At 42.3% G+C, this 15,872-nt stretch overlaps 2 protein-coding genes across 5 annotated transcripts in view; one reads left to right on the top strand and one right to left on the bottom strand.

Annotated features, from left to right (window-relative positions):
* The window catches only part of LOC103788982 (uncharacterized), an 870,763-nt gene that overhangs the window by 648,023 nt on the left and 206,868 nt on the right, over window positions 1-15,872 (top strand). The gene's annotated exons all lie outside the window — the stretch shown is intronic.
* Window positions 5,991-7,162, bottom strand: LOC100407762 (late cornified envelope protein 3D). Of its 2 annotated transcripts, none has more exons than XM_008984407.5 (2): window positions 7,115-7,162; window positions 5,991-6,606 (listed from the first exon to the last, which is right to left on the bottom strand). In XM_008984407.5, exon 2 carries the CDS (start codon window positions 6,583-6,585, stop codon window positions 6,307-6,309), a length of 279 nt encoding a protein of 92 aa, XP_008982655.1. In that variant the 5' UTR covers window positions 6,586-6,606; window positions 7,115-7,162; the 3' UTR covers window positions 5,991-6,306. The 2 variants fall into 2 exon arrangements, with proteins under 2 accessions (XP_008982655.1, XP_035135793.1); XM_035279902.3 differs by having other exon boundaries at window positions 5,991-6,602.

Genomic DNA, 15,872 nt, shown 5'->3' with positions numbered 1-15,872 from the left:
ACCTGCCTCGGCCTCCCAAAGTGCTGCGATTACAGGCGTGAGCCACTGTGCCCAGCCAGGTGTAATTTTTCTCTTCTTATTCTGCCTAAGAGTTTGCCTCCTTAAGTACATCGCAATGCCTGTAGGAGCATAAATGCACTGGGCTGTAAGGAAGAGGGTGGCTCTGAGTGTGGATGGGAAGAGGGTGGGTACAGATTTTAATATCCTCTGCAGCCTTTCCCTGCCTCCAGCACATGGTCCCTGACTCTGGCTAAGAGGTATTTTCAGAATCATCCCCAGAATTACTCCTGAGTGGTCATTTTACTCATATTGTTTCAGGTTTCTTCAGTAGGCACTTAAGAAAGATGGACCAAGTACTTTTACATGGTACCTAGGCTGTGAAGCCGAACATAGCTGGGTGGCCACTTTTGCTTCTTAGGAGTAAAATCTCTAGTCTTTGGAATATAACAATCAGGGGAGTAAGTTCTAAAGTTTCAAAACACCCCAGAACTGTAGTGGGGGGGTCCCTTCTTCTGTCTCATGGAATGCGGCAGATGTCTGCTTATGGGCCTCTCCACAGCCCCACCCCTGATGCCTGGCTTGGGAGGCTCCATACTTGTCTTGGTAATGGTGCCCATCAACCTTTCTTCCTCTCCATGTGGAACTCCCACTTTTTGGCCCCTCCATTTGTCATCAGAGCAAGAGCTTCACAGATTTGAGGCTGAGCAGGTGCTGAGCAGGTGTCCTGTGATGACAGAGGCTTGGCTGGAGGACCACACCCCTGCCACTTGCCCAGAGCAAAGGTCAAGTCTCTGAGAATCATCTCTTTCAGGAGTGCCACCCTTAGATCTCCGGCTTTCTAAGGTCCTGCGAGGTCAGGTGACAGGAGAACCAGGCCTGGCTGGATAAATCTGCATAATTTCAGGACATAGTAGTGTCCGTGGGAATGATGGGGACAGGTGGTATAGTGGCTCAGGTTTGGCCCTTTGAGGTGCATTTTAATCAGGCTGTATAAAATACATGTAAATGACAATCAAAAAACAAAAAGATCTTCTTCATTCCCTGCAGAACACAGCTTCTTTTCAGTTTAGGATCTTCACATCCCCAAACCATTAGCATGACCATGGCAAGCAGCCAAGACAATCTGGGTTCTGAACATTATCTTCGGGTTCCCGGTAGAGACACAGGTAACACAGGAAGATGTGAAGCCCTCAATGTTGTGGTGGTTGGGAGTAAAAGGGGAACGGGAAGAGAGCCTTACTGATGGAAAGGATCCAGGGAGCCCCCAAGCCGTCCAAATATCTGTCCTCTAAATTTTCTGTAGGCCTACCATCTCTTATTTTACTTTTTGTCATTCCTCCCCTCATTCCTTCCCTTCTTCCTTCCTGCCCTCCTGCCTTTTTCCTTCCCTCCCTGCCCCCTCCCTCTTTATTCCTTCCCCATTCCCTTCCCCTTTCCCTATATTTTCCCCTATCCTGTCATTCCTTCTTTCTTTCTTTGGAATATGTTGGGCTAAACAGCTGTAATCTCTATTACTAGGCCCTCTTTATCTTCTAGGGCAGATGCTAAGAGTTTTCTTGTGAGGAAAGTTACTGGATTCTTGAAAGTCCTGTGACTCAGCCTTCCTACAGGCCTGTCATTTTAATTTTTTCATTCATTCACTCATCCATTTATTCAACTATTCAAATGAGATGTGTTGCACTGATATGGCACACCAGGCATTTTGCTATACATGGGAGAGTTAGAAATGAATAAGGTTTGTTCTCTGTTCTTGAGTAGCTCACAGTGCAGTGGGGCAGTCAGACAAATAAGAAAATAAGCATGATCCCATGTGGTAAGTATACAGAAATACAGGGGTGTGGAATGTCCTTGGGCTCAAGGTCAGACCCTTTGGATGTCAAACCCCTTTTACTTGGAGTGACTCTGATGGAGAAAATGTGTCTAGATGCTGCCACATGCTGTCATTTGGGGATGAGAGGTGAGATGAGATCACTGGCCTTTGACAATATCATTTGTACAAGTAGTGGGAGCAGAGGTATAAATCCTTGATCTGTTGTGGGGCAGCCAGCCTAGATGATGATACTGACAGGAGCCAATAGAACCCAGGTGTCCTCACCAGGAGAAAGAGACAATGCTGGAGATGGAGGCACCCTGGGGGAATCTAAGGCAGAGTGGAGGGCAGGTTAATTGGCTTGTTCAGAGCATTCATTTTGGCCTCAGACATTCCTGAGTTTGAATCCTGCTTCCCCAGATAGCAACTGGTATGGTGGTAGGGAGCTATAAAGTGATAGAGGCACAATGGACAAAAGACATGAGGGGCAAAATCAGAGAAAGAGACAGGAAGTCTATAGAGGCTGTGAGGACACAGTTTACAAATTAAAGTACATCTGAGGGCCATTGCGTCAGTATCTTAGTGACTATGGTATTTACTCTAAGAGCTCCAGAGTAGTTTCAGGGAGGGAGTGATCCACCTTAGCTGGGGTGGCAAAGGGAAATTAGACTCGCTGTGAATAATACTTCTTGGATGTGGTGATAATGAGGCCAACAATGGGGAAGCTTGTGAACACTGAATGGGCAGTGATTGAACAGGATTTTGCAAATTGCAATGACATAAACTATGTAGTATTTTTGCATTGCATTTTACTATCACATTAGAGATGCATTGCTTCTGAAACACCACATTTAAAAATGGGACAAATCTTTTAAATCAAAAATATTAATTAAAATGATCACAAAATGTTATTGTCTTTTATAAACATTGATGAAAATTTTGTGTCTCGTTATCCTGTTACGGGGAGGCTTATAAGTGATGAAATCTCCATTAGATGATGAAATAGGTAATATTCACGGGATGAAAGAGCACCTGTGAGAAGAGGTTTATTCACGGGGCTGTGGAGTGAGGGAAGGAATTGGGGAAGGGCATGCGGAGAGAGGCCTGCTTGTGCAATAGCTTTGCCCCCTTGGTATTCATGATGTATCCCCTCTTCTTTCCTGGCTGTTGTCTTTTGATGTGGAAGCTGGCAAATATTTGATGTCCTTTCTTTTTGTCACCAAAGTCCCTATCTCTGTGCCTCAATATTTTGCCTAGGCTGAGTGTCTTCTCTGGGTTTATTAAATAAACACCAGTGTCCACTCACCTCCAGAGGTTGAGAGGCCAACTGAGGAGAGGGCCCCTGTGTTTCACTCTGCCATGCATGCAAAATTGGGAACTGTCTCCTTTGGACCAGTTTTGAATGTGAATTCCCAAGAGAAGGAACTTTGTCTCTCTGATTCCCTGCTGTGTCCCTAGTGCCTACTAGGGACATAATCAGTGCTCAATGAAAATGTGTCGAGTGAATAAATGGGTCCAGGGCTCAGGACTTGGTATTGCCAGATGAGGTTTGCGGCATCTGTTTTCTCCACTGCTGGAAACTCCCTTATTGGGCTCCATTTCTGAGAGATCGTTTTATACTTCTAGATTCCCAGGATCTCACTGGTTTGCCAGCAAGTTATTTTATGTGTTGGCTCTGTGTTGTGAACTGAACGTGAGCCCAGGAATCTCGTCCAGCGAGAGGGTCCCAAACCTGGAAGAGAGCGTGCGCAGAAAAATAGGAGAAAGAAAAGAGCGGGGTCTGGAGGACTGATTAGGCTATGCCAAGCAGCAATTTTATTTGTGCAGTAGGTTCCATGATATACTTTTCTACTTAATGTTGTTCACGTCAGATCAAAGCATTTCTTAAATAACAAAAGAAACAGAAAACAATTCTGGGGAACTAGAAAAAGGAACAGATACTGATTTAAAAGGTCAAGGGCAAAGTAGGCAATGCTGATTATCAATATTATCAGAACAACCAGTAACTCGGATAACAATCTTCAATTATCTAGAAGTCACAAGGTAAGTAAGTTATGCCCAGTAAATACTTAACAATTGTAAATACTGAAGTTAAGTCACAAGGTAAGTAAGTTACACCCAGTAAAAACTTAACAATTGTAAATACTGAAGTTAATATTTTACAACTAATGTAGCAAGGATCCAAAAATGAACACAATGAAGCAATAAGCCATAAGGAACCGAAAATGAACACAATGCCTCCCAAGTTCTCATATCCATAAAGTAATGTCTGTTAATTATTTTGAATAGCATAGTCCCTCTCTTGGTTCCTGCTTTCCCTCAGCTCGACTCCCCCAATGAGGCATCTGTGTCCGGGCTCAAGCTCACTGTATGGCGAGGCCCATTTCCTAGGGGCCTCACACGGGAGCTTTCCCCACAGCTCTGCTGTGTCTTCTCTCCACTCAGATTAGATTCAGTCACAGCCAGAACCCCTCACTCTTCAGTGCAGTGGAATGAGGGGCTCTGGGCCAGCAAGCTTGTTCTGCAGCCCCTGTCAGGTGGCAGGCTCTGATTCTCCACTTATGTCCAGCCTGTGGCATGCTGCTTCCAGGTCTGCACAGAGATGCTGGGTCTGCATGTGAGTATTGCTCACATTCCAGGTGTAGAGCCTTGTAGGCTACATCAGGCATGGTACACTCTTCCCTGGGTGCCAGGCCTTTCACCCCTTTCACTGTACCTGGCTGAGAGCTCTTCAGTGATTTCAAACCGAACTTAAACCAATGGCCCAAATCTGTGCCTCCTGTTTCAATTTCAATTTCAACAAAGGTTTTAGGTTTTTGGTTTTTTTTAATACCCGTTGGTGCATTTCTGAATATCTGATATTAAACCTCTCTCTGGGTTTTTGTTTTTTGTTTTTTTTTTTGGAGATGGAGTTTCACTTTGTCACAACCTCTGTAACTTCTGCTTCCTGGTTCAAGCTATTCTCTTGCCTCAGCCTCCTGAGTAGCTAGAATTAAAGGCGTACACCACCACGGCCAGCTAATTTTTTGTATTTTTAGTAGAGACTAGAGACAGGATTTCACCATGTTGGCCAGGCTGGTCTTGAACTCCTGACCTCAAGTGATCCACTTGCCTCAGCCTTCCAAAATCCTGGTATTACAGGTGTGAGTCACCATGCCGGGCCTCAGGGTCTTTTTGATCCCTAAATTTTAAGAATTAATTTACAGAATTTGACAAATCTTTTTTTAGTTCAATGAACTTATAAGATTATCCATCTTTATTTTTAATGCAGCCCCCACCTGCTCTACTTAGCCCTCATGTCGACTTCTCTTAATATTTGTAATTTGACTTTAGCTCAGTGTGACACTTCTCTGGCTTTCTGGCAGTGAAAGTGAGATGTTATTCTTGGTTCACATTAAAAAAACATTCCTTCAACCCCAGGAGCATCTGAGTCTCACAATTTAGGCCAAGACATGTGACTCCATTGAGGTCGTAACTTCTATGTGTTGATGTCAAGGTCATGTAGTTACAAAATTAATACATATTTACTTCTTTGGGTGTATCTATCAATAATTCCAGCAGCACTACTCACTTTCTGCCTTTTTCTTTTTCCTAAAATTCTCACTTTGCACATTCCAATCATCTCGTTGACTGAATTCCCAGCCACATCTCTGTTCCATTACCTCATATATTTAAGCAACACTTTCAGCTTTCGTCTCTCTCCCTGGATTTTCATTCATTCACTGAGTTATACTTCTTCTCGAGGCCTACATCTCCTTCCTCTGTCTTTTGATTCTGCTTCTCCTCTGCCTAGTTTCTGTGTCTCTGCATCTTGATTTCTTATTTCTTAGTTAGCACCCCAGAAACAGCCCAACAAAACAAACTAGTGGTCTTCTTTCACACACTGAAAATTCCTCAATAATATTAATGTCCTCTCAGATTTCACAGGAAAAGTCCATTTTAGCACTGATACCCTCTTTGAGTTCGAGGTTGAATTTCAGGGCCTCAAACCAACACAACCCATATCGTTCTCTCCCTCTCACAACAACATAAAACTCTCCCCTTCCCTTCCATCAGTGCAGTGGGGTCAGATGTACTGGGTTTTCCTGTGCAGAGCTAAGGTTTGGCTCCCGAGCTGGGCAGTACTAGCCAAGGAGCTGAGGAGAGAGACAGAGTGTAATGCCCAGTGAGACACCAGTGGTAATGAAGACAAGAAGCTTTATTTTTTGATGAAGTCAGACACAAGCACTGCCAATCCTTGGCAGGTACAGGGATAGGGAAACATGTGACATCCTAGACATAAAATAGGAAGTGCCTTCTGGGGAGAGCTCAGATCCTGCACAGGAAAACCTCTAGCTCAGCCTGTGAAGGGTCAGAAGAGGGTATCTGGGAAAGTGTGCATCAGGATGGGGCTGTTCCTCGTCCCTTGGGATTCTCGTTTCCTCCAAAATCGCTTATCTCGTCCCTTGGGATTCTTGTTGCCTCCCAAATCGCTTATCTTGGCCTCAGGATCTGGATCAGCAGCAACCCCCGGAACTGTGGCCGCAGCCAGAGCCCCCGCCTTGCTCACCACTGCCCCTGTCACAGGAGTTAGAGCGCTGGCGCCGGCATCGGTGGTGGCGCCTGTGGTGGCTCAAGCAGCAGCCGCCCTCAGAGCTGGAGCCACAGCCCCCGGAGATTGGGGCACAGCCAGAGGAAGCTGGAGGCAGACACTGTGCTGGGCTCTTTGGGGGGCACTTGGGTGAGGGGCACTTGGGTGGGGGCTGGCACTGCTGCTGGTTCTGCTGGCAGGACATCTTGGCAGGAGTTGAGTCTTCCTGGACAAACAAAGCCACTTGTTAATTCAGAATCTACAGACCGATGTCTCTAAGGCCAGATGCCCCCTGAGGCCAGAGCTGCAGGAGTGTGAGGGAGGCTGATGTGGAGTTTCTGGGACAGGCCAGATGCCTCTCACTCTGCTCTCCACGTGGGACAGATTGATGTCAGTCTAAGTGGGCATTCATGTTTCTATTTCTCCAAAGAACCCCTAGGAGATGCACCCATTTGGGAAGAAGAATTCTGGAGAATGGATGTTACAGGAAATGTGCCAGTCTGAGTAGAAAGACAATGGGAGGGGATCCTGAGTTCTGTGGCCTTTGCAAGTCATGGAATTGCTGTCAGGTCCTGTAGGGTCTTCCTCCTGGCCCCCTTCCCCCAGTGCTGGCCTCTCGCAGCCCTGTCTCTGGGTCCTTGTATCAAACCTCTCTGTTTCCGTCTCTTCTGCTATGGCCTTAGCTTTCTGTTCTAACATCCCAGATCCAGCCCTGTCCCCTGCTGGACACTTACCGGGTGCAGAGGAGGCAGGAGAAGGCTGTTCCCGAGGAGACTGCAGATATGGAACCCAGGGTAGGAGTGCTTTTATCCTGTGCAGGGTGTGTGATGCACAGCCTAGGCATGCTGCAGCTTTCACAACTAGGGAAGTGACAGCCAGGCACACCCTTGGGACTATCCATTCATCACCTTCCTGTGCGCTCACCAAGATGCCTGACAAGAGGGAACCAGGAAGGCCTGATGCCTGATTACCTTCATCTCATTCAGGTCCACTGGGAGTTGCAATCCTACCTTTCATGCAGCAATTATTTTGTATCACCACCCATTAGTAGTCACTCCTCATTCCACATTGCCCCTCTGGCAACCACTAATCAATTTTTTGCCTGTATAGACTTGCCTACTCTGGACACTTCATATAAATAAAATCATATAATATATGACCTTTTGCATTAGTTCTTTCACATAATCTATTGTTTAAGATTTATCCATGTTGTAGTATGTATCAGAACTCCATTCCTCTTTATGAATATATCACATTTTATTTATTCATTCATCAAGTGATGGACATTTGAGTCATCTCCAGTTTTTGGTTGTCGTGAATAATGCAGCTATGAACTTAATCTTCATTCTTTCCTTCCTCCTACTTTATGTTTAGTTTCCTCTTTCGTTCAGTGTTTTAAGGCAGAAAGTTAGGTTATTGATTTGAGATTTTTTTTTCTTCCTTAACGTAGGTGTTTGCAGCCATATATTTCCCTCTGAGCATTTTGCTTGCTGGATCCCATAATTTCTGGTATGTTTTATTTTTGTATTCAGTCATCTCAAAACATTTTCTAATTTCCTTTGTGATTTCTTCTTGGACTCATTTGTTGATTAAGACATTTCTACATTTTCTAATTTTCTTTCTGTTATTGTTTTCTAGTTTCATTCTACTGTGGTTAGGAATGATACTTTGCATGATTTCAGTGTTTTAAAATTTAATGACACTACTTTTATGACACAGTCTACTCTGCAGCATGTTCCGTGTGCAATTGAGAAAAATGTGTATTCTGCTATTGCGGTTGGAATGTTCATCAAGATGTCTGTTAGATCTAATTGGTTTATAGTGTTGTCAAAGTCTTTAGATTTTTTGTTGATTTTCTTCCTAGTTGTTCTTCCATTAATGAAAGTGGAGCATGAAAGCTTCAGCTGTTATTGTTAAATTGTTTAGGAGTTGACTATTTCCCCCTTCAATTTTGTTAGTCTTGGCTACGTGTAATTTGGGACTCCATTTTTAGGTATATATGTATGTATAATAATTATTTCTTTAATGGATGGATCCTTTTATCATTAAAAAATGTTCTCTTTCTCTCTATTACTAATTTCATTTTAAAGTCTACTTTATTCAATATTAGTGTAGCCACTCCAGACCTCTTGATCACCAATGCATGGTGTATGCTTTTCTACCTTCTTACTTTGGATCTATTTTGTCTTTGAGCCTAAAGTGTGTGTCTTATAGACAGCATATAGTTAGTTCATGCTATTTTATCCATTTTGGCAGTCTTCACCTTTTGATTGGTGTATTTAATCTATTTACAATTAATGTAATTACTTCTAAGGTAGAAATTCTGTCTACCATTTGCTATTCATTTTCTATATATTTTATACCTTTCTTTGACCCTCTTTTTCTTCACTATGGCTTTGTTATTTGTTGAACATGCATTTTCTAGTGTACCCTTTTAATTTCCGTGTTATATATTTTGCTATACTTTTTTAGTTATTTTCTTAGCAGTTTCCTTGGCGTTGTTATTAACATTTTAACTTATAGTGATATAACTCAGTTCAAGACCAACTTAATTTCAATAGTATGCAAAACTTTGCTCCTATGTTGGTTTGTTCCCTCCCCCTTCCATATGCTGTTATTGTCATATAAATCATAGCTTTGCATTAGAAGGCCATCAGTGTGGCTCTGTAAGTATTTTTATGCAGTTGCCTTTCAAATCAGATTGGATAAAAAGAGACTTAAAAGCACAAAATGCATTTATACCATCTTTTATATTTACCCATGTAGTTGTCTTTACCAATATTCTATTTCTTATAAAAATTTGAAATACTGTCTAGTGTTATTTCATTTCAGACTGAAGAAATGCAGGGTTTCTAGAAACAAATTTTCTCAATTTTTGTTTATCTGGGAATGTCTTAATTTTCGGAGAATGGTTTTGCTGGATATAGAACTCTTGGTTTACTTTTTTTTTCCCAGCACTTTGAGTATGTTATCTGATTGCCTTCTGTCCTCCATGGTTTCTGATGCAAAACCAGCTGTTAATGTTATTAACATTCTTTCTTGTATTTGTTGGGTCTTTCCTCTTTTGCTGTTTTAAAAATTATCTCTTTGTCTTTTGACATTTGTACTATGATGTGTTTAGGTGTGGAGCTCTTTGACTATATCCTGCTAGGAGTTTGTTGATCTTCTTAAATTCATAGATTAGGATTTTTCATCAAATTTGATAAGTAATTAACTATTATTCCTTCAAATATTCTTTCTGTCTTTTTATTTCTCTCATCTTTGTCTGGGATTCTTATTGTAAATATGTTGGTGTGTTTGATGGTTCCCCACAGGTTTCTGTGGCTCTGTTAATTTTTATTCAATTTTATTTATTTCTGTTGCTCAGGTCGGATAATTACAATTGACCTATCTTCAGGTTCACTGATTTGTTCTTCTAGTTAAAACCTGCTGTTGAGCTCTTCTGGTCAATTTTAAATTTCAGTTATTGTATTTTTCAAGCCTCAAATTTCTATTTGGTTAAGAATATTTTTTATTTCTTTATTGCTATTCTGTATTTGGCAAGACAACATTTTTATGCTTTCTTTTAATTCTTAATATGTAGTTTATTTTGGTACTTTAAACACATTTAAAATAGTTGGCTTTTATCTTTGTCTAGTAAGTCCAATGTTTAAACTTCCTCAGGGTCAATCTCTCTTGACTACCTCCCTGGACCCTACCCCTGTGTAGGCCATATTTTCTTATGTACTTGTAGCTCTCTTTTTTTCTTTTTTTTTTTTTTTTTGGCTAATAATTGAACATTTAAGACCAGGTGTGGTGGCTCACACCTGTAATCCCAGCCCTTTGGGAGACTGAGGCTGGAGGATTGCCTGGGATCAGGAGTTTGAGACCAGTCTGGCTAAAGGAAACCTTGTCTCTACTAAAAATACAAAAAAATTAGCTGGGCAAGGTGGTGTGTGCCTGTGGTCCCAGCTACTTGGGAGGCTGAGGCACAAAAATCATTTGAGCCTGGGAGGTGGAAGTTGTAGTGAGCCAAGATCAGGTCATGGTGGGCCTGGAGTGCTAAGGAAAGGGTAGGACCTCCAATCATTCACGGGGGGTTGAGTTGCTAGGAGTGTGTAGGGGAGACAAAGTTGAAGAAAGTTTTATTATTTCCCCAAGTCATATATAGAAACCAGGAGATGGGGGTGGGGGAGGTAGAGAAAAGACGGGTGCCAGGAGACCAGAGAGGGTGAAATTTCTGGAGAAAAAAGAGAACCCTCTACCTCAGAAGTTCTCAGCTTTGGCTGCACATTGGCATCATCTGGGAAGTTTTTAAAAAATACAAAACTCCAAGTTCCACGCCTCAAGACACTGGTTGACTTGGCCTAGGCATCAGGGTTTTAGTATCTCCCAGGTGGTTCTGATGCACCGTCAAGTTTGAGAGGATCAGATCACATGAGGTGGAAGACAAAGAATTGGAGGTTGGAGAATGAGATCACCTGTGGGCTTACATACGTATGTACCTGTTGTCCACAGAATAAACAAAAAATTCTTTGGCAGAGAATACTAGTCTCTCCCTAGTCAGAAACTGGCTAATTTTTCTAGTCTCAACTTCTACTTCCTCTCCTAAAAAATCTCACCTCTACTTCCTTTTCTGTCTGTCACACCAGGGGTCCAACACTTTTGCCTGGGCCTGAGCTGGCGGGCACTTAGTGACTAATGTTTGGTGCTCAGAGAGTATCTGTCTGAACACCTTGGGGAAAGAGGCAGGTGTCTCAGGGAGTTCTAGTGCATAGACGGTCTGGACAGGATCTTGTCGCCAGGTTCTATGTTGCTTGCTTATAGGCTGCAGAGTCCTGGTGGTAGGGAGGGAAAAAGCCGAGAGTAAGTTTTTCTAAGAGAAGGATCTGGGATGCCCCAAGACTGTCCAAGGACCTATTTCTTAAGCTTGTTGTCATTGGCGTGTTTTCTTCTCTTTCTCCCCTCCTCTCTTGCTCTCTCCCTCTCTTTTTATGTTCCTACTTTAATTTCTTTTATTCTCTAAAAAACAGACGGATATTACAGAGCGGGCATGGTGATAGATACACAATCCATTGGATGGTGGATGCACCTAATCATAAATGAAAGAGATGTGGTTCTGATTGAGTAGCTCACTGTGCAGCAGAGCAGACACACAGCTGATCAAATGACTAAACCAAAGATGATGAAAGCTACATAAAACGTGTGTTGAGTCTTCAGGCTTAGGCAAGAGCCTTTGGACATCAGTCTCCTGTCACCTCAGTGTGCCCAGAGATTTTCATTTGGTATCACTTGAGAGTAGTTGAGGTGAGGTCAGCAGCCTGTAGGAGCTGAAGATGGGCATGGAGCAGGAACAAAGGGATGAGGAGCCTGACCTCCCCATGGAGCCTCTGCTCAGGGAGACACAGAGAAACTCATGAAACCTAGAAGCAGAGGTGTCCCTGCAGAGGGAAGAGTGATGGACAAAATTCCTGCCTGAGGATAGAATGTGGTAAATAGAAGCAGCTGGAATAATATGTTCACTAAGAACAGAGGTTGGGGAGTTAGATATTTCTGGCTTTGTTTTCTTATTTCTTCAGGTGATAGTTGTCATAAGGTAAAGGTGTTTGAAGAGAAAAGAAACTACAATGGAAGGAAAGCACAGTGCACTATGGATATTAGAGCTGCAACCAGAGATGGAGATAAGGAACTAACCTACCTCTGATGCACAATGTGTCAGTAAGCCACTCGCTTCATAAGTTTCTGAGTTGCAGACATGGGTCAGAGAAGAAGGTGATTCATCCAGGCTGGGATAGTCAGGGAGAATTTAGCTGAGAAGTAAATTATAATTAATTGAAGCTGAATAATTACAGATACATGTGTTTGTGTTACTGTGTATAACCTGACATAATGCAATTGATGTGTGACTAACACCTGTAAAATCCACATTTGAATCAGCCCTGTAGAATCTTCCTATTGCATCTTATTATAACACTAAAGATTCATTTTATTATGAAATATAAGCACAATTAAGAATAAGACAAATCTTTTATATCACACATGTGATATAATAAAAAATACATGTCTGATATAAAAGTTTTTTGTTTTTTGTTTTTTGTGGGTTTTTTGCCAGGCATAGTGGCTCACGCCTATAATACCAGCACTTTGGGAGGCTGAGGTGGGAGGATCACCTGGGGTCAGGAGTTCAAGACCAGCCTGACCAATGTGGTGAAATGCCATCTCTACTAAAAATACAAAAATTACCTGGGCATGGTGGCAGGCACCTGTAATCACAGTACTGTACTTGGGAGGTTGAGGCAGGAGAATCGCTTGAACCCAGGAGGTGGAGGTTGCAGTGAGCTGAGATCACAACATTGCACTCCAGCCTGAGCAACAAGAGTGAAACTCCGTCTCAAAAAAAAAAAAGTGTATTTTTTTTTTTCTTCAGAAAAACAGACCAATGATATAGAACAGAAAGCTAAAAGACTCCTAGTCAATAATTGGCACTGGAATAACTGGCTAGCCATATGCAGAAGATTGAAACTGGACCCCTTCCTTACACCGCATACAAAAATCAATTTAAGATGGATTAAAGTCTTAAATGTAAAACCCAAAACTATAAAAACCCTGGAAGACAACTTAGACAATACCATTCTGGACATAGGAATGCACAAAGATTTTATGACGAAGACACCAAAATCAATTGCAAAAATTGACAAATGGGATCTAATTAAACTAAAGAGCTTCTGCACAGCAAAAGAAACCATCAACAGAGTAAACGAACAACCTACAGGATGGAAGAAGATATTTGCAAACTATGCATCTGACAAAAGTCTAATATCCAGCATATATAAGGAACTTAAACAAATCTACAAGAAAAAACAAACCCCCATTAAAAAGTGAGCAAAGGACATGAACAGACACTTTTCAAAAGAAGAGGTGAAGCATATTATTTTTAAAAACTCAACGTCCCACTGATCATTACAGAAATTCACATCAAAACCACAATGAGGTATCATCTCACACCAGTCAGAATGGCTATCATTAAAAAGTCAAAAAATAGCAAGTGCTGGTGAGGTGTCAGAGAAAAAGGAATGCTTATACATTGTTGATGAGAGTGTAATTAGTTCGATTGCTGTGGAAGACAGTGTGGCTATTCCTAAAAGGCTTAAGAACAGAAATACCATTCAACACAGCAATCCCATTACTAGGTATATACCCTAAAGAATATAAATCATTCTATCATGAAGACACATGCACACATATGTTCATTGCAGTACTATTCACAATCGCAAAAACATGGAATCAACTTAAATGCTCATCAGTGATAGACTGGATAAAGAAAATGTGATACATATACATCACGGAATACTATGCAGCCATAAAAAGAATGAGATCAGGTCCTTTGTAGGAACATAGATGAAGCCGGGGGCCATTACTCTTAGCAAAGCAACACAAGAAAGAAAAACCAAATACTGCATGCTGTCATTTGTGAGTGAAAGGTAAATAATGAGAACACACGGACACACAGAGGGAACAACAGACAAGGGACATACCAGAGAGTGGGGTAGAAGGAGGGGGAGGACCAGGGAAAGTGACTAATGGGTACTAGGCTTAATACCTGGGTGACAAACTAATATGTACCACAAATCCTCATGACACACGTTTGCTTGTATAACAAAACTGCACAGGTACCCCTGAACTTCAAATGAAAGCTTAAAAAAAACACGGCTTTTGAGAAAACATTATTAGTATAATAAATGCGTCTGTTTATCCTGCTACAGGAAAGCCTGTAGTTGTGGCTGCCAACTTTGAGATAAGGTCTAGTAGGAAGAAAACGAGAGTACCTTCATACCTCTGGTGCAAACATTGTTTTTTTCCACTGGCAAGGGTCTGAGAACATGGGCCTCCTTGTACACTAACATTCTTTCCATCACCACTGGCAACTCATCTTTTCTTCTTACTTGATTGCTGCCTGTAGTATAAAAGTAAGATGTTACTACGTGAGCTTTTTGTAGCAGCAAAGCCAGTATGTTTAATCATGAATGTTTTTCTCAGTCTAGGGTCTTTCATTGTGTTTATTAAAGCTACACTGCTGACTGGGCGCGGTGGCTCACGCCTGTAATCCCAGCACTGTGGGAGGCCGAGGTGGTTGGATCATGAGGTCAAGAGATTGAGACCATCCTGGTCAACATGGTGAAACCTCGTCTCTACTAAAAACGCAAAACTTACCTGGGCATGGTGGCAGGCACCTACAGTCCCAACTACTCGGGAGGCTGAGGCAGGAGAATTGCTTGAACCCAGGAGATGGAGGTTGTGGTGAGCTGAGATTGCACTCCAACCTGGGTAACAAGAGAGAAACTCTGTCCCCCCCCCAAAAAAAAAAAGCTACACTGCTGCCTCCTCAATCCAACAATATGGGAAACCAACTGGATAGAGGGATGTTGATACCTTACTTTGCTGTTTTACAAGAAAAGTAGAGGACTGTCTTGAATGGACCCACTAGAATGGAAATTCCCTGAAAACCTCTTATTCTTTCGTTTTCTCTAATGTATCTCCAGTACCTATAGCAGTGTCTGCACAGAGTAGATGTTGAATAAACACTTTTTAAATAATGAATTATTAATTACTAATGTTTGAATCCTAGACTTGGTCGAGGTGGTCTTTATCAGTTGACCTGTTGGAGTTCACTTTTAGGGGCAGCATCACGAACTGCATAACATCGTCTTTGTCCTGGTGTTGCAGGTTCAAACTTCGTCAGTTGGTCCAACTCCTGTTTCTTCTCCCTCCTTGAGTGGACTCACAGCGTATGTAAGAATTGGCAGACGGTCTGACATCAGGGGCTTGACCTCGATAGGTGCTTTGAGCCTGCAGTCCTCTTCCCATAGCCTTTGACAGGTCTCGCTTTGGCTTTACTTCTCCAAAGGCTGAGTTGGGTCCTTTCTCTTGCAGCCGATGTGCAGTTAGGAATGTGTCTCATGAATTGCAGCCCCACTGCAAACAGTGGTCCTCAGTGTCTGGACTAGTGGAGGGGTTCTGGCTAGATTTGTGGGTTCCTTGGTGTGTGGTTCCTGTGGCAAGGTCTCACACACAGGGTAGCAACTCCAACCTCCCAGCCGACCGTATGCATTCTCAACGTGTTTTGAGACATATTGGAATCATGACCTGACACTGTTTCTGTCCATGGTGGAGCACTACCCAAGACTGTCTCCAGTTTTGAGTAACAAGCAGCTTGTAGTGGTGAGTCAGACAGGAGAGCTGTGGTTCCTACTTTCAGCAGCTGTGATGAGCTGGAGAGGGATCGGAACTGGTTAGAGAATTTCTCACATCAAACCCCTTAAGAGCCCTTTTCTTTTCTAAATTCCAGAGATTTTAGAAATCCTGAGTTCTTAGATTTTGGAGTAAAATAAATAGCCAGTTTGATGTAATTTTCAAAGAATATTTTCGATTCAATAAACTCCAAATGTGCTACGTATATTTATTTGTTTTTGGTTGTTGTACCCGGCTCCACACTGACTTCTCCCACGTTTTCAA

Source organism: Callithrix jacchus, chromosome 18, assembly GCF_049354715.1.
Source record: "Callithrix jacchus isolate 240 chromosome 18, calJac240_pri, whole genome shotgun sequence".
NCBI lineage: Eukaryota > Metazoa > Chordata > Mammalia > Primates > Cebidae > Callithrix > Callithrix jacchus.
This window is presented reverse-complemented; position numbering and strand designations above follow the sequence as displayed.

What these genes read in the sequence shown, in the direction of transcription:
- LOC100407762 (XM_008984407.5), bottom strand. Translation starts at nt 6,585, where the DNA reads ATGTCCTGCCAGCAGAACCAGCAGCAGTGCCAGCCCCCACCCAAGTGC.